At 36.9% G+C, this 19421-nt stretch overlaps 1 protein-coding gene across 1 annotated transcript in view; it reads left to right on the forward strand.

The window, feature by feature from the left end:
* Positions 1 to 16665, forward strand: part of LOC107697664 (lipid droplet-associated hydrolase-like) — a 49334-nt gene extending 32669 nt beyond the window's left edge. Inside the window, exons 7-9 of the mRNA XM_016498464.1 lie at positions 2476 to 2716; positions 11987 to 12069; positions 15915 to 16665. Of these exons, the coding sequence (XP_016353950.1) occupies positions 2476 to 2716; positions 11987 to 12069; positions 15915 to 16094 (504 nt within the window). The 3' untranslated portion in view covers positions 16095 to 16665. The remainder of the gene's footprint in view (positions 1 to 2475; positions 2717 to 11986; positions 12070 to 15914) is intronic.
* The last annotated feature ends 2756 nt before the right edge of the window (positions 16666 to 19421 follow it).

Consider the following 19421-nt stretch of genomic DNA (forward strand, 5'->3'; position numbering starts at 1 on the left):
TGTGTGTGTTTGTGTGTGTGTGTGTGTGACTGGCCATCTGTCTCTCTGATTAAAGAGCCACTCCCAAAGACTCTGTCAGATTGTTCTGTGTTCTCTGTTACATTCCTGTGACCTCCAGAAAGGGGAACTGCTTCTTGTCAGAAGCACTACTTGCACATCAAAGATCACCTGCTCCTCACACACTCCCTCTTCTTCACCTTTCCCTCTCTCTTTCACTGCCTCTTTTCCACTCTCTCTCTCTTTGTCTGACAACTGATGGGCATCAGGATGAGCAGTGCAATAGCAGATGAAAAGTATTATGTGAGAGGGTTGAATGATTCCTGGAGCGGTATGTGGACTAGATGGTTTTGTATAGATTTATTAGTGGCCACTGTCATTATAACTATTACTCTTATTCATACTTCGCATTAGGGCTGTGCAATTAATCACATGCGATTGTTGCTTTCAGATGGAGCGGCATTTACTACACAGAGCCGTCGTTCACTGACAAGCAGGCAATATCTCGTTCATAATCACAGATGAATCGCATTCGATTATGAACGCAATGTTGCCTAGCTTGCCAGTGAACTACGGCTCTGTGTATTAAATGCCGCTCCATCTGAAAGCAGGTGATGGCGATTTACTACTAATCACAGAACTACGCAGCAACAGAACATCTTAGCAATCTTAGCATATCAGCGTGCTTGGAATACCTTAGCAAATGCATAATAACATGTTAAGAACTGCTTAAGCCCAAAGTATACTTCGGCCATCCACATTCCACAACAGTCCACACACTGTCTGCGTGATGCAGTTTTTGTCATCAAAAGTGTCTGTGCGGACAGTCCATGTATAACAGCGCAGGCACAAGGTAAATGTTGAGACAGAATGAGTCCACATGGTGGTACTGCACGTGTCAAACTCGTTCATTCGAGAGTGAGTATAGGGCTTAAATACTAAAATGAAGAACACTTTGTTTTACTACCAAATTATACATAGTATCTAATTATCATTAATATTTAACTTACACTGGAAAGGCTTCTGCGACATTTCGTGAGGTCTCGGCAAAAAGTCTCACAATTTATTTCCATAACATGATGCATGATGGGATACACATAGCCTCGAACACCGCTCCGGATTGGTATGGATAGTGTGGATTTAGTGTGCTTTAAAGGCACTGCGCTTTGGCATTTTTAAGACTTGGGACAGTCTTGCGCACTGTTGTGTGCACGCTGTTTCAAGTGACCAAGACTGCAAGTGAGGGTTTTTGGACAGACCCATACTTTTGAAAGCTGTGCGGACATAGCTGTGCACGAGATAAAGTGGAATGTGGAAAAATAAGTATGCCTGGGCCTTTAGAATTTACTAGCAACCGTACAATAAGATGCTAGCGGCTTTGAACACACTGTCAGCTGCATTGTAATGTGCTAACAGCTGCTTAGAACGCGGCAGCAAACACAGCAATGTGCTAACAATGGTTCAGAAAACATGAGCAACTGCATAGTAGAGTCTTGGCAACCACCCAGAACACCTAGCATCATGGTTTTACACCTCAAGCACTGTTCACATTCACTCCAGAAAATGTAGTTTACAGCTGAGTACTTTGTATATTGAAGAAATGTGATTATTTCTTCACGCGTAAGCAGAGCAACTCATTTAATCTCCACTCATTTGATGGTTTGTATTGTAATTGTTACGACAGAGGGACTCTGGATTGTGAATCTCTCATCCATTTGGGGTTTGATATCTTTTCCACTGACAGCAATAGATATTTTTCAGTTCCATAAGGCCCATTCAGATGATAAATTCAGCGGCAGCAGAACTTTGCCTGTTCGCCTATTGCCGGGGCGTGATGAAACCAGCACTCTTTCAGGATTGCAGAACCAGCTGAGTTTGAAGTTTAGTGGTTTGAAGCTGAATAGATTGCATTTGGCACTGCTGACAAAGAATTGTGCTGGCTATCACATATTTTACACAAGAGAATTGAAGATATTGCACTGTTTAGTTTCATTGAAAAATACTTGGCTACAACTGCAAAGGATTGTAGAGACAGATGAAGCACATCCACTCTGTCTTACTCACTGAATGAGTCTAACTGCCTTCTACTCAATGGCCAAACAGAGGCAGGTGTTTCCTGTTTCTGGAAGTCTCTCTCTCCTCTCTGTTCCCTTCTTCCCTTGTCTCTCCTATCGATTTCATAATATAGTGAGAACACAAATACGTCATTTTTCATAGTTTGATAACTCTTAAGCATTGAAATTAAGGTATGTCATTTGTTATGATTAAAACTGCTCACATTGCTGTCATACATATTATGCGTTGCATCTCAGTAAGTCACATATTGCTCTGCTGGTCTTGTTTTTCCTAAGTGTCGGTTACTTAACCAAACTGTTAACTACTTTGACTAAAAGTAGATGGTTCAAGAGAAAGCATAGTTTTCCTGACCTACATTCATCTCTAAAATCTCTCAAATCCATCTGTACTTGTCATCCTCAGGTTGTGAAGGTGGTGATGCTCTTCCCTACGATTGAGCGCATGGCCTGTAGCCCTCAAGGCAAGGTCATGACCCCTGTGCTCTGCCGGCTGCGGTACGCCTTCTATTTGCCCATCTTCCTGCTCTCCCTCCTTCCAGAGAGGCTGAAGGTCAGCATAGTGCATCTGGCTCTGAGGAATTTTTATGCAGTGGACACCTCCATCATCCCAGCCATCGTCAGCTTGATCAATGTAGACTGTGCAGGTGAGTAAACATTTTATTTTGTTGTTTCAATAGAACAAGCTCCAGAAATCCATTTTAATGTGTGTTGGGTGGTGTAATTTAGTGAATAACCGATATGTTTTTTTCAGTAGTTAATTAATTAATTAATTAATTTATTTATTTATAAAGATTTTTGTGGAAGTGTGTGTGTGCATGTATACACACACACCCACAAACACACACAATTTATATACATTTATACCATTATATTTATTACACTTAAATGATAGCTAATAAGGTCAGATGTACACAAAAGTGCTGAATTTAAATGAATCAAATATTCTATTTTTTAATTATTGATTCATATGTGCACTAATATTTGACTTGTGTACAGTTTAAACAAAATCTGTAAATTTAAATGAACAGTTATTTAAATCAATATTTACTCAACATTGCTTATCAAAATTAAATATTGAGAGAATACAAATAAAATAATGGTAAATGTTTGAACTTCAAATGGTTTAAAATAGACCGTTTTTATCTACCTGGTTAGAAAAATTATTGACTGGTACAATAAATAACCAAATATTGGCTGTTTAATTGTCTTGGTTCTTCCAGCCCTTGTTTGTTTGTTTATTAAATTAATTAATTAATTTGTCAGCTACTGATTATAATGTGTTTTTTGGTTTGTTCAGTGGTGATGATTTATTGTTGTCAGGATGCATCTCAGCATGTGATAATCTAGTGCAGCATCTTTAATATTCCACTAAAGTGTAACTCTCACGCAACCTTACTGTTCACCTCAGTGATGTCCCCTCACTTCTCCATTTCCAGTTTGGACTCCAAAGACCTAATCCTCGTTTCAATGAGGTGCTGAAACCTTTCAAAAGTTCACATGCTGGCATCCCTCCAAACCCCCACTGCTCAGATGAGTTTCTCTCTCTTTTTATCGGACAATAAGAAGTATATCACCACTTATATACCCCGCCGAAGGGGGGGGGTATATAAGTGGTCTTATAGCATTGTCTCACATTGTTTTGAATAAAGTTTTATTTATCATAACTCATATTTAATCTCCAGGGCTTTCGGTACATGAACTAATGGTGCAGATGAAGTGTTGTGAGTAGGAGTAATTAAGAGGCCTCTCCAGCAAGCGAACGGACTGCTAACATAGTCTCTCTCTAGGTGAAAGGCTGAGTGTTTTCCCTGTCTGTTCTGGGAGGAGAGTGATGGATGTTGTGATGGCCGGAGAGTCTGCCAAAAAAGGCCTCAGTCGAGCCCATAGGCATTAGTGTGAGCTCCACTCTCTAGTCGCTCTGAAGAACCAGTTCTCTCGCTCGCTTGCACTTCTTTTCTCCTTTTTTTCATGCTGTCAGTTCTACCTTTAGGTTCTTTTCTCTTTTTCTCTCCCTATGTTGCGGAGGGAGTTGGAGGTTTGCTCCTGACAGCCCTTGTAAGCATGCTTTTAATCATTAGCACTTCTCATGTAGTGTCAATTGGAATGGATTTAGGGTTTTTTTTGTTCATCTGAACGAAATGTTCAAGTGTTCAAATGTTAAACTTTTCCCCCTGTTCCTTATTAAATACCAACAAATGTTGAAATACTTTGCTGCGAGGAAGTTATTCATTGAATAGGCCAGGTGGTCCTGTATGTACACATGTGCATGCATGCGTTTTGTACCATTGAGTGCTGGCCCGTGACTGCGTATACGAAAAGCTGCTCTGACTCTCTGTCTTGTATTACATCCGTAAATAATGGCGAGTTGACAGACTTAATTAAGAAAGCATGTTGCTATTAGCTGGAACTTCCTGGGCACATTTAAGGATTTATTTGCTCAGAAATCCCTTTCCTTGAAACTGAGAATGTTGATATTTTTATGTTAACTGCATGTGGAGCATGCATACAATGTCTGTCATGCAGACATCAAGGTTCTGCATCTAGGAGCATAAACGTCAATGAGGCGTGCCTGCTTGAAAATCCGTAGGGAAAGCGGCTTGTAACGGTCTCTAATATGCTTTATCTTTTCAGTAGACTGCAACACTCCACACAGCTTCTGTTTTCACTCACCTAACCACTTATGCCAGTTTCATGACATGTTTTTTATGATTGAACACTCGTGTACTTTTCTATCCAGGCTTCTGTTGGCCTAATTTATGAGAACCGAGAGATTTGACCCACCATCTTTGGAGACACAGATTAAACTCCTCTGTCTTTAGTTCTTTTTGCTGTTCCGATCATAATTTGACTCACCTGGGAAAGCGGGAAAACAGAGCGTAGCGGCAAGTGGCTTCCTTTCCTGTTAGAGCGGAACAAAGTTAATGTCGACCTGATTTTGGAACCTAGAGGCTAAACTCCTGAACTTCTTATCTGCCACCTTACTTTTGAGTCATATTCACTTCCTCCTCCGGCCACCTGTTTCTGCTTGGAAAGTCGGCCAGTATGCGGAACACCTTTATATTAGTAGAATTCTAACTGAACAAAACACAAAGTTACTTGGCTGTTGATCAATTATTGTTTCTTCCTGTAGTTTTTGTTCCTCATTGACGGTCAAAACACAATGGGAACGTCTAGTGGAATGTATTTTTTTTCAGTGTGCCTCAAAATCTTATAAGGTTTGTTCACTCAAAATTGAAAATCCTGTCATCATTTACTCACCCTCATGTTGTTCCAAACTTGTATGACTTTCTTTCTTTTGAGAAATTTCTCAGGGTGTTTTTGTCAACCCAAAATGTTTACCAAAACAGTTGGTTTACCAACATGTTTTTTGTAGAATAAATAATGTCATACAGGTTTGGAATGACATGAAGATGAGTTAATGACAGAATTTTTATGTTTGGGTGAACTTCCCCTATAAGCATCTTGGCAGTAGCCATATGACATTTATGAGGTCAGACATGATAACCATAATGCTCTACCATGTTTTAAAGTGATCAGTCTATTTCCTTGCAGATGTTCTTATTTTATAACCTTGAGAAAGACTATTTTGCATTAACAGACAAACAAAAATACATAATCCGGCAACCATACCAAGAAGTAGTCTTAAAACAATTTAGTCACCATGTCCATGGAAGCTGTTCTAGTATTTGCCTGCACATCACCATTAGATGGAGCAGGACGCAATAGAAAGATGCAGTGCTCAATGTGGTGCCAGGCATCTTTGAGATACTTACTGTAACAGTTTTACAAAAACAAACAGGATCATCTTTTAAATCTTAAAATTAGCTGATCCACATGATAAGACCTCTTTTGGATTGGAAATATCCATTTTTATGTACACTTGTGTAAGCTTGTTGCATCTGTTTTCAGTGCTAGAGTTAAATTGCATTGTATTTGGTTCATTTTGATTATCCTGAGATTTTCTGAAGAACTAAATGTTGTGTTATTGTCTGTTATAATCATAGATATGATGAGAACATGATGTTTGATTTCATTATCTGTTGAAGGTTTGAAGGACTGAGGATTGTGACATCCATCATTTACTCCATTTGAAAATCATTATATAATACAATGGAGTGTCAGGATTTGATCATGTCGAAGCTGAATACATAGATTCCTGATTTTCCACACTTCGTAGAGCGCTGTGCTGCCTGATATTAAAGGTTTGTCATTTTATGACATTGTGTCCATGGGCTAGTCATTTATATAATTTTTATATTATTATTTTACTTGAGATCCAAGAACCACATCTGCAACTCTTGTGTTAGCCCAGAGGGCAGTAAAAAAATCCCCTAAAAATGTGGATTTTTTCCCTCATCCAGTACGTAACAACAGTCATTTTCTCGTTATTGTTTTTTATATATGGCTGAACGGTTGACCTTTCCTTATAATAGAGCCATGCTGAAATTGTAGTTTCTCTAGCAGTAGTTAGTACAGTAGTTATAGTTAATTTCACAACCTGGTCATCAGGTGTGATGTATCATGAAAAAAGAAAACACAAGCCACCCCAAAGGGCCGAATAGGAATATCCTGTTCATTAGGGGTATGAATGAAAAAGTGATGACAGATGATAATGCAAGGTTTGTTTATTAATGTAACTCTCCTAAATTTCTGCTCTGTGTGACTTTACTTGAGGTGCAATGGATCACGGCCACCCACCTTGTGCTCTTTTTAAAGTAACGAAAATGAAACCTGTATTGTATTTCGGTTGTTGTGGCTTTCTATTATGGCATGTGTTATTGAATTGGAAGGGAGAATATAATAGTCACATTCACTTAGCTCTTTTAAAGGCAAATAGAATAAAGAGAAGCATATTGTGATTCTGTGGTCCGTGTAAACGGAGGAGAAACTGGATAATACGCTGTACTTTCTGTGTCCATGGACTTCAGACAATTGTGCCGTCATGAACTTGAAATTGTCTTGTTTGTGTTACTAATGCAAAGTGACTGAAGGAAAGAAGTAAATAGATGGTTTTAGAACCAATAAAGGAGTGTGTGGTGTAAAAGCATAGTGGAAGAAGAAAACTTTTTGTTCCCATCTGTATCTGAACTGAACAGGATGAAACATTTAAAAGCTTTTGTTTGTTTGTAAGGCTCCCTCTGCTCCTTGAATCACTACAGTGTTTTACGGTTGATTTTCTTTTATAAAGCTATGAAGATTAGATGTTTACTTTAGTTGAACATTTGGCTCAATTATGAATTATAATCAGCTTGATCACTTTCACTGTGCATATGGTTAGTTGACATGGCAGTTTCAACAGAAATTTACTAAACTTTTTAAAACTAATATTAAATGAAAATCTTGATGTTGATGTAGAAAGTCCACATTGAACAGGTTATGTTCAAATACCCATCTTGTTTTTGTGTCTTGCCACATGGAGGCACCCATGGCAGGACGCTCACAGGAGATAATAAAATATCGCCACGTGTTTGTCTGTTTGCGTCTTTGTGTGTCTGTGTGTGCGTTTTTTGCGCACGTATCCCTCATTTCTACCTCTCCAGTCAGTTGTTAACTAGGTGCATGTGTGAGGATGTGTAAAATTGACTGGAATGCTGTGCCCTGCCAAACCCCTCAGCCCGATACCCCCCCTGGAGATAAGTGAGATAGAACAGGGGATGTCTGCCCCAAGACTGGCACACCCTTCTCCCTCTTTTTCCCTTACCTTCTCCTCATTCATGGGATTTTCCTCCTATATGTAGTCCTACCGTTTGCATTACCTGCATAAAGTTTGTTATTTGAAAATGGACTTAAATTTATACAACAATTTAATTTAAATAATCAACTCTAGTATTTTGCAGTGGACCCCTGGTAAAAAAAAAAAAAAAAAAGAAAGAAAGAAAAGAAAAAAGTGTTTTGTTTTGTCTCCCTCCCACCTCCACCCCAAATCAAAGGGTTGTAACATTTATGAAATTTGGTCTGATGATTATTTGTCATACAAATAATTTCACAGGGTTGAGAAATATTATTATAAAATTCTAAATATTAAATAATGCAGTTTGTTAATAATGTTTAAATTAGTTTAATTCCACTCTCCATTTGATTTTTGTAATCTGCCCACCTGAATATTAATAAAATAAAGAATACTTTTATTTATTGATTTGTTTGTTTATTTATCACAAATAATATGCAACATTTCTGTCTTAACTTATTTTCTGTATTTCAACCATCCAGCCTTTCTTTCTTTCTTTCTTTCTTTCTTTTTCACAAATAATATGCAATGTTTCTGTCTTATTTTATGTATTTTCAACCATCCAGTCTTCATTAAAAATTAAATGGTTACACTTTAATAAACCATTAACTATGACTTTTGCCTTAATAAACTCCTAATTTGCTGCTTATTAATAGTTAGTTAAGTTTAGGTATTGGGTAGTAGTTGTTAAATTTAGGTATTGGGTGGGATTAGGGATATAGAATATGGTCATGTAGAATAAATGCTTTATAAGTACTAATAAACAGCCAATATGTTATTAATAGGCATGCTAATTAGCAACTTAATAGTAAGAATTGGTCCCTATACTAAAGTGCTACCAAATAAATCAATACCTTTACGTTTGATAATTTAAAAAATAAGGTGAATCAAACTCTTAAAGTACCAGAAAATACCAGAAATATGTTTTTATTTAAATATATGATATGTAATTGAGATTTAAACTTCACAGTGATTGTAGTTATCGCAGATTAGCATGATTTGGTTGAATAACTGCAACAAGCTGATTATTTGCCTACTGTCAAAACTTCTTGCATTTGAATCACGTAAAGTAGTGGAAACGCAGCGAATTTCACTCTTCTGTAAAACCTCTAGTTTAAACATCCTCTGATCCAGTTTACCTCAGTGGGTGGAGATGTTGTTTGTGATGTGTTTAGTGTAATAAAATTAGATATCTTAGTGAGTGTTCAAGGAGTTCATTGTGTTCTATGGTAAATATTTGTTTGCACCTCATCTCAAATGACTTACGTCTCCCTTTAGCACACATCAAAATGCAAAGGAAAGCTTACATGTAGCTTTAACATTTATTTAGAAGCAAACAGCAGCCAACCCAAACACATGAGTGACTCTGAAATCTCTCTGATGCTGGGAATAAAGGACACATTCTGCCATGAGTCTCTCTCACTCAGTTCTTTGAAATATGACTGGCACACTCTGTTTCGCCTCCAAGCTTTGATATTCTAGCCTACAGATATGGCTCGTTCCCTCTATCTATGGGATTTTTTTCTCTTGTTTTATTGTCCACCAGGTGGAAAATTGTTAATAATGTAGCAGCAGCTCACCTCATTCGGTATCATACAGTACTTTCAGAGTATGTACTCTGCTTTTATTTAACTTCTTGACCAATAATAAAGTATGTTCTGTATGCATGTATGTGACCTATGACATCAGCTGTGTCACTGTTGTTCAGCATTTCCATGCCTCATGGGACAGTAAAGTTTTGGCAGAAGCAGTATGTGATCTGGGTATCTTCATTCTTTTATGAATACTTTGGATTTCGACTTAATAATAATTTAATGCACTGTTTTTTTGCATACTATTTAGTAGGGAAACAGGCATATTCAAACCTAGGATTCTTTTTGCAACCACCACTAATGAAATGTGGAAAACCCCTTAGTTTACTGCACAGAAGGCTTTCATTCAGTTTTCCCCATTTCCAAAAATTATTTCCTCTGTAAAATATAGTGCTGAATTAAACTCTGAAGGAGCAAACATTAAGAATGAACTTTTTAATGAAACATGGCATAACTTGAAATTATTTTTAAAAAAAATGTCCATGTTTTTCTGCATTGAGAAAGGGATGAAATTGATTCCTCTCCTTTCGTTCCCCCTTTTTAGTATGTAGCGCTCAGTTTTGTGAAATGTGTTAACAGTGCTGGATGATATAGTACACAGGCCATGATTAATATTATAGCCTTAAAGCCGTGCGGATGTGTGATCATACCCACACTTCCTCTTCGCTCAGTGGAAGCAAGTAATTCGAGGAGTTTTTCTCTTACACACACACAGCACACACACATGCTTTCTTCATGTACCCACGCACACACACACATATGTACGCACTTCCTCCACAGTCTGAGGCTGAACAATCATCACTGTGAGAAATGTCCTGATGAGAAAGGATATTAACACATCTCTTGGCCAAACGTTTAGTCTGCACGAGATCAGGATCAGTCTCTCTGAATAGCTGCCAAGGTCATCAAGGTCAAGCAGCTTGTATTTGAGCAGGGATATGTGTGTGAAAGTCCTCTGTGATCAGACTGCTGAGTGTGGAGCAGTTTTATTTAACTAACTAAAAGTAGCAATGCTACTAATTTAACTTCCATTTTTAGCAGCATGACTGTAGCTCTGCTGATTTAAAAAAAGAAGTAGTTTCTTTCAAATGCAGCATTGAAAATTCTGATTTATTTTAAAAAGTGGTATCTTTGAAAAATAGGTATATATATATATATATATATATATATATATACAGAGTCAAGTGCCCCCTCAGATTTTTGAGCTGAGATTTTTGAGATTAAGTGGATTTTAAATGCACCTTCAAAAAAATGTTTGTTTTTTAATTGCAGAATAATATTTTTTTATATTTCATACAATCGCACCGGCATGATTAGAACATGCCGTGCGACACAGCATCAATCACACACGATTCTGTTGAGCTTATGAATGCAATGACCAAATTAGAGGCATTCAGATGAGTCATCGCTGAAACGCCGGTGTTTAGTTCACTTGCTCGCTGACTGAATTCTGCTCTCTGGTGAAATCTCTCATCAGAAACAACAAAGTGCAGATGTGCATACGACAGCTTCAGTGATTATAATGAGAGTTGAGAGTGCTTGAAAATGTTCTTTGATAATGTAAATGTTCTTTCTGTACAATGAAAGTGTTCTAATTCACATTAAATACAAAGTCAGTCATATAAAAAAAAATTATGGCGTGACTCCCAAATGTGGTACTTAAAGGTTTTTATGCGTAGTTAATAGATTACACTATTAGGCTACTTTGCCCATCGCCCATTATAGATCAACTACAGGTGCATCTCAATAAATTAGAATGTCGTGGAAAAGTTCATTTATTTCAGTAATTCAACTCAAATTGTGAAACTCGTGTATTAAATAAATTCAGTGCACACAGACTGAAGTAGTTTAAGTCTTTGGTTCTTTTAATTGTGATGATTTCCACGACATTCTAATTTATTGAGATGCACCTGTAAATGCAAATGCAAAATGCATTTACTCACACATATTTGAGAATCGAGATATTTCATGATATGGGTAACACGTTTGGGAATATTTTGAATAATAAGGAAAAAATAAATAAAACATAAGCCTATATCATTTACACAGTGCTATCGTGGCTGCTGTATGTCACATGACAAACCCCATCCCCTCGAACCCCCATATATGTATATATAAATATATATATGTTACTGTTCGTGTTTAATATAAATTATAAATAGTTTCATATTAAAATGCAAAAAAGATATCAGTAATGTGTATACCGCAACTAATGTATTCATAAATTGGCACAAAGTATGAAATATTCACAATCGACACAAATCATTTCAGCACACAGAATCTAAACGTGAAAACAATGACATCATTGCACACCATTAAACTGTTAGTATGAGTGTACATCCAGTAAATGTGAACGGGAACAGATGTAATCCTCATGATCTGGTTGCTGTTTCCGTGTTTGTATGAGCGCTGGCCTTTGAGGTTGCGGCAGTGTTTCTGGGTGTGTGTTTAATTTTGATACTCTTCGTGTTTAGTAAACCCGCAGAGGCTGATGTCTTATGCAAATGTTTACTAAGTTATGTTTGCACTACCTGATTTATTACAGTTTTGTAACATGCTAATCTACATGTTTGTCTCTGTTGTTGTCTCTGCAGCCAACGGTATGTACATGGGAAGCCAAGAAATGAGACTGGTTGTAGAAAGAGACAACGCAACTGTACGTCAACACCTCAGCAAGGTAATGATCACACAACATTTGAACAGTAAATATGAGTGATGTAAATAAAATAAAATAAAAACACTAATTCTAAATTAGCCTTTGTTTGGAATAACAAACAATTCTATTCATATTTTGAAGATATCTTTTAAAGTGAATTGGTTTCTTCACGTAGACAGGAAGAAACAATATTTGAAATGTTGTTGACAGTATGGAAATAACTGTCAAAATTTATCAATTGATTTTAAACAAACTCCAAACAGTCTTGAACTGATTTGTGTCTAATACAAGAACATCTGTATCCTTCAGTGCATTACATGCGATGTTGCATTAGACTATCACTAGCTATGTTTCCATCCAAAGATGCGAATTTAACTTGTGCGCAAGACTGGAATATCGCATTAAACATTTGCGAATAAAGCACCGTTTCCATCCAACGAGTCAAAGAGAACAAAATCGTCACTTCCTGGTAAACTGGCACTAAATATCAGTAGTTAGCCACTGAATATAATAATTTTCATATGCTGTTTGGAAACGCAGTCTTGTAAGACAGTAATTATACAGAAATACTTTGATGACAGAATTTCCTCAGGCATTTCAGAATGACCAAAACAACATATAGAGATCGGTCCGCTGGTTAGTCAATTTATCCCGTCTCATAGCGCAAAGTCACATGACTTTTTCAATGCGCATGGTGGAATTTATTCGGTAAATGTGTTTCCATCGTAGTTTATGTGCATTTTTTCTTATCGGATAAAAAGTTTATCCTACTCAATTGTGCGCATAAGTTTTTTATGCGCATTTTTAGAACTTATGCGCATCTTGCCATTTCCATCCAGCGTTTTTTTTTATGTGATATTCCAAAATGCGCATAAAAATAGGTGGATGGAAACATAGCTACTGTCCCTATAATGCATAAGGCAAACAAGTGTGGTCTCTTTATTAATCAGTCAATGTACACATCCAGTGTCACTTCTGGAAATACATAAAAATATGCATTATATTTAACATAGATAAATATTAGAATTAGGTAGGGATTCAGTGATATTAAAATTAGCTAAAAATTCTGTAGCTAATAAATTGCCAGTAATGCTATTTTATACTATTTTGTCTGAATAAATACAATTAAAAGACTAAAAACAGTCATTTCAAATGTTACAAGTGGATTTAGGCATCATAATGTACACTATGAAAATGCATATTTATTTTGTTAAAGATCACATTTATTATTGTTTTTAAAAATTATCTTAAAGTGAGCGTTGCATGACTGCAACGGTAATCTAAATGTAAAATAGTGGAATGCACAATTAAATACGGAAAATTGACTGTTATTGATTTTTAAAAAACTCTAATAATTGCTGATAATCAATATGCTTCAGATATGTTGTGCATCCCTAAAATGATTGATCTCATTAACGTAATTGTTAAAAAAATTCTGTTTTCAAGTAGAGGTTTTTGTTCATATTTTTGGCCATTTTTCTTAGTTTGTGGCCGAAATAACTAGAAGACGACTGTAATAAATTCAACAAATCACAGAAGTAACTTGCCAACAGCGTTGTTCCCCATGCATGGGTATTTGTTTTTACTGAAACAATGAGATGACGCAGCTTTCCTTAATTTCCTACATATTAACGGAGCTGATCAAAGAGATTTGGGAAGCCTCTAAACATGTTAGACGCAGATGAAGCCCACGCTGACTCACCCTCAGAGAGCTGATAACCAATCAAACAATATCAGATCTCAAAGAACGTTCCTCCAACCCACGCTTCGGTTTTCTCAACGGATGCATGGGCGGAAGAACCATATGTACCTTTCAGTACCATGGTGTGATGCAAAGCAGAGACTGCGTACATATGCAGAGGAAGGAGGACGGGGCTGCTGATGGTCTATATCTGTCATCCGTTAAATAGGTGATATCTTCACTGCTCTTAAGAGTCGCATACTCGAGACCTGCGTCTTATGTTACACATAGCACCTCGACTTGAAGAAATTCCTTGAGCCTGGAAACCAGTCGAATTTTTCCCGGTCTGATCTGTGCATCCCACCCATAATTCGAGGGTGGAAGGAAGCTCTTCCATTTCTCTGACAACCATTGTCTGTATGGGTGTCAGAGTATGTGGCGTTCTTTGGTATCGGCTTCGCAGTCCGTCTTGCTTGCCAATAGCGATGCTAGAATCATTTTCTTCCGAAAAAGCTGAAGGTGAAGACAGGAGGTCATATGTTTAAACCCCTCTCAGCCTTAAACCACATGCATCTGACTCCTCTATTAGATTTATGGGCTGTGGTGAAATCGATCAGGCCGACAGATGTAGAACCCATCACGATTAACTGGTACAGTCGGCAAAGGCCAAACATTATGCAGTTTGTCATAGAAATCATGCAAAGCAGTTGACAAGAGAATTTGATCTTTCTATTGTGTACGGCTCTCGAGGTCTCACCAATAAATAGCCTTTAGAAATCTGCACGGGTGGTTTTTCCTTTCACATTGATGTTATTGGCACCGTTCGGCCGAGGTTACGGCAGCCTGACTGAAGGAAAAACCCTTCAAGTGTCCACACTGGTGTCCGAGGGGATGTGGTGGACGTAGTGGATTTAATGTCAATCTTTCTTATATTTTGTTTTATTGAAACACAATCTTGATTGTTTTCCCATTTGGATCCTCTGTGAAGTTCTCAGTGTGCCTCGCCTTTGTTAAAGACTTTCTATATGATTTATTAAGTTATTCTGCTTTATAGATTTATGACACATGATGAATTTTATCTGCCAAAGATGTGACTGATTATATCTTGACTAGAGCTGTCAATTTATTGCCTTAATTAGTACAAATAATAATATATGACCCTGGACCACAAAACCAGTCATAAGTCACTTGGGTATATTTGTAGCAATAGCCAAAAATACATTGTATGGGTCAAAATTATAAATTTTTCTTTTATGCCAAAAATCATTAGGATATTAAGTAAAGATCATGTTCCATGAAGATATTTAGTAAATTTCCTACCGTAAATATATTAAAACTTCATTTTTGATTAGTAATATGCATTGCTAAGGACTTCATTTGGACAACTTTAAAGGCAATTTTCTCAATATTTTGATTTTTTTTGCACCCTCAGATTCCAGTTTTTCAAATAGTTGTATCTCAGCCAAATATTGTCCTATTCTAACCAAACCATACATCAATGGAAAGCTTATTTAGTCAGCCTTCAGACGATGTATAAATCTCAATTTAGAAAAATGTACCCTTATGACTGTGGTCCAGGGTCACATATAAAAACTCTCAAGTCCCCTGATTTTTTTAAGTTGTATTTTAATTAAACAGATTATCTTTTATATTGGGGCTTTTCTCAACAGATATTGATTTATGCAATTATTTGTGATTAGTGTGTAATGTAATTCATTCCAATAAATGTTTTAATTGACATCATAGTTTAAACACTTTTTCACAAAGAAAAAAAAGTTTTAGAGCTTCAAATTATGACGTCATTCCTAATTTGATACTTCTAGTTACTTCTGACATCTTGAGGTGTGCTGAGGAACATGAAGGAGCAGCATACTGCAGACTCCAGTGGTGGTCTAAGTTCCTATGTAAATCAAATGGGAGGGCTGCTACTTTTGTTATTCTAACATCACAGATCGTGCCTTTAAAATGAAAGATGAGGTTTTTATCAAGCAGTGACATACAGGTACTAGCTCTCGCTTAAGTGGCTGTCAGAAAAACAGAAAAGCCTTTCGATGTATTTATTGTTTTAGTTCTGCTCTTGTTATGATACATGGACATAGTGGTGAATCCCACATACAGTATGAGAACAAATTTAAATCATGTTAATGTCTTAATCGGCTCTGCTGATTTTGTTTTCTTCTGTCAGCTTATTTTTTACTATGGAGCCACGGATCACTGGTGCCCTGTGCAGTATTACCATGATATCAGAAAAGACTTCCCTGAAGGGGACATTCATCTGTGTGAGAGGGGCATCCGGCATGCATTTGTCCTGGATGCAGGGGAGGAAATGGCTAACATGACGGCAGAGTGGATCTTTGATGATTGAGGACGCTCTGACTGCCAGATTAACATTTTATTCCACTTTAACCTCTACCAGCCAAATATTCTAACTGAGCCCCCTGTGTGAGTTTTTTAATGCGACCAATTTTTTAGGATGTATTACCTATTTCCATGGCAAAGCATCAAGCTTGTCACAAAACACTTCACAAAGGTGCTGTATGACTGATGTATTGGTGGCATTTTACTTTTCAAATATTCATGATTGTAAAATATCTGGTATTTTGATTCTCAAATATGTATAAGTAAATGTATTTTGTCCCTCAACTATGCGGTGTATTGCTTTAGTTTACTTCAAGAGTCTCTACTTTCTGTCAAGTGGACATTGTAATTGTCTGTTTGTGATGTTTATGGGAATGATTTCTAAACACACAAATGTGCAGTGGGGTGTGGAGCAGGACGCATGTCAATTATTTATTTATTTTAGTGGAACATGGTAATTTTTGAAACTTGATTTAACCAGACAGCTCACATAAGAAGAAAATTCTTATATATGACGACCTGGCATGAAGATATTGTCCTCTTGATGGGAAATGTATTTTTATAATTTAAATGATTTTATATTATTATTCAATAACATCAGAAGGTTAAAAAACAATACATATTACAAACCACACAGAGAATGATTTAGACTGCAAAAGATTAAAACTGCATTCTGTCCATAGAATGTCACATTATTAATAAACACATTTGCAGTTGAATCAATAAAAGCTGGTTAAGAGACATACTTGTCCATTTTTTTGCAAATTATTTTTTGCAAATTTCAAATGTAACATTTGTACTTCCATGTATTTCTATATTAATTTAATACACTTAAATTACAATGTTGATTGTTATGTATAAAATATTTTAAATGTTTAGTATGTAAAGAGGTTTTGCTTAATATATATTTCCCATTGTATATCACTCTTGTATGATTCTTTTAGGTTTTTCAGTTAAATGTTTTTACACACAGAACTTGTGATTTGATTTCTGTCTGAAGCGAAATTGTATTATTTTGGCAGGAAATGCCTGTACTAGAACGGGTCAAATACGGTCCTGTCAGCAATGACCTGGGACCTTGTAGAACCACAAAATTATGAATTTTAATGAAGCTCGGGCTAAGCCTCATTTAAGGCTGGAAAATTATGCATATTTGAGCTTTCTCCATATGAATGGACCTCAACATTAGCCCTGGATCATTTTTATTTTCCAGACGGCATCAGCAGGACTTTGGAATAGTGTTTTAGTGCCCCAACTTGGCTCCTGACACCTCCCAAGAGTTTGCTTTATGGTGAATGGAGGAGCCAAAGCGGGACCCCTTATAAGAAAAGCCGGCTGTAGGTTTGTTCTCTGCTTGCATGGCTTCCTGGGGGTTACCAAGTGAAATATTTTGACAGTTTACCTCAACAGCCCAGGGACCAGTAATATTATTCAGTCCTCTAACCACCTCAGTCAATGTATTGAAACATCAAAACTCTCATATTTTACTCTGATGCTCAAAGTGACTTGATATGGTATTCCTGACCTTAAAGGAACAGTTCACCCAAAAATGAATATTCTGTCATCATTTACTCACCGTTTTAAACCTGTATGACTTCCTTTATATTTGGGACACATACCCTGTTCCAAATTTGACCGTATAATGAAAATGAACAAGAACTGTGACTGTCAAGCTCCAAAATTACAAAAAAGCACCATAAAAGTGTCATAAAATGGTCCGTATAAATCTGAAGCCTCATACCAAAATGTAGATCATTATTTTTTTTTTAAAAAGGCGTGAGATTCACCACTTTCCCCGCTGCACTCCTGAGAGAAGTGGTGATGTACAATTCCTGAACAGATCTTTTCAACAAATCATTTGAATGATTTGTTTACAAATCAGATCCTCGGGTTCTCAAGTTCAACTCATTGTCTCAACCTTGTTGAAATGATTAACAGCCCATTGATATGAGTCAATAACAACATTTCAGTCTGCTTCGAAAGATTTAGAATATAGTGCACGAGTCACTTGGACCACTTTTGTGATACTTTTAGGGTCTATTTACAGAGATGCATTTTTGCATTTAAAAATAGGATCCAACTACAGAGGCACAGCGTTGGTTACTGGAAATGAAGGCAGGATTTCGACTCATTTTTTGCTGGAACTTTTAACTTGACATCAAAAAGTAGTGAGGTGCGACTCAATGTCAAAGACATAAGTCTAGCACATGTTAAAAATAATTACAGATATTAAACCTAAAAAGCAACACAGTGAAACAAAGTAGTGTTCTGCACTGTAAACAATGTTTTTTTGGAGTTGTACATGATTATTGGTGTTGTATAAATACTTCATTCAGTGTATCACTTGCCGTTTCTTTGTAATTATTTGTGAAATTTACTAGCAGTTTCTGAGTGAAAATGGTTTCGTCAACAGTTTTTTCAGTGTGTGAACCGGCCCTTATGGTGCTTTTTTGTCATTTTGGAGCTTAACAGCACAAGTACTTTAAGTATATGTCAAAAAGTGGCTATTCTAATTCACTTGAGTTTTCATTTATGGGTGAGCTATTTATTTAGAAATGGGGACAGGCTTTGGTACAACACCACAGATCCTCAACAAGCATCGCCACGTGGCCCTTCCACACCAACTTGTTCAGTTGATTTGAAATCTGTCTTCTTCAGTACCAGGACGTCCTGTAGGTGGACCGCTCCGGCAGTGATTGGCGCATCCGAGCGGCTCAGCAAACGGAGAATAAATATTTCCAGCTGATCCGTTTCCCCTTCTCTCTGAGAGTCGGGAATCTCCGTGTAAGCCCAGGTCTCTTTAATCTTCCTTTCCAGACTTCTCAAAAAGAATGACAAAGCCCCTTAATTTGCTTATCCTTGATTTAAACCAGGAGGCAGGGCTAGTTCATAGAAGGAAATGGAGTAATCCTGCCCGGGTGGATTGAATTGTGGCAAAGCAAACAAGCTTTACTGTTTTACGTCTCCAGAGTGGTTTGGGTTCTCTTGTGGTGATGAAGAATCGTTCCAGAGATATTCTGGTATTTTCCTGCCAAATATCATCTGTAATAGATCATTTTCTTTTCCCCTGGTTTTTGTTATGTTTTGTTTTGACATGGCAATAGTTACTCTTTGTTCCCCTCTCTCTCTCACTTTTGTACCAACTTAACATCATCTGATACGCTCTGATCCGGGGATAAAATTGAAATAGATCTTTTCTACTATATGTAAGCCTACTGTATTTGGTGTTGTTGTGAGATTTGTCTTCCAAAAAAGTATTTTCTTATTATAGCAGCACCGATACTGTGGCCATTTCCTATGCATATATATAATTCAGGTCCCACATTCTCCTACA

The sequence above is a fragment of the Sinocyclocheilus anshuiensis genome, unplaced genomic scaffold, assembly GCF_001515605.1.
Source record: "Sinocyclocheilus anshuiensis isolate Anshui unplaced genomic scaffold, SAMN03320099.WGS_v1.1 scaffold446, whole genome shotgun sequence".
Taxonomy (NCBI): Eukaryota; Metazoa; Chordata; class Actinopteri; order Cypriniformes; family Cyprinidae; genus Sinocyclocheilus; species Sinocyclocheilus anshuiensis.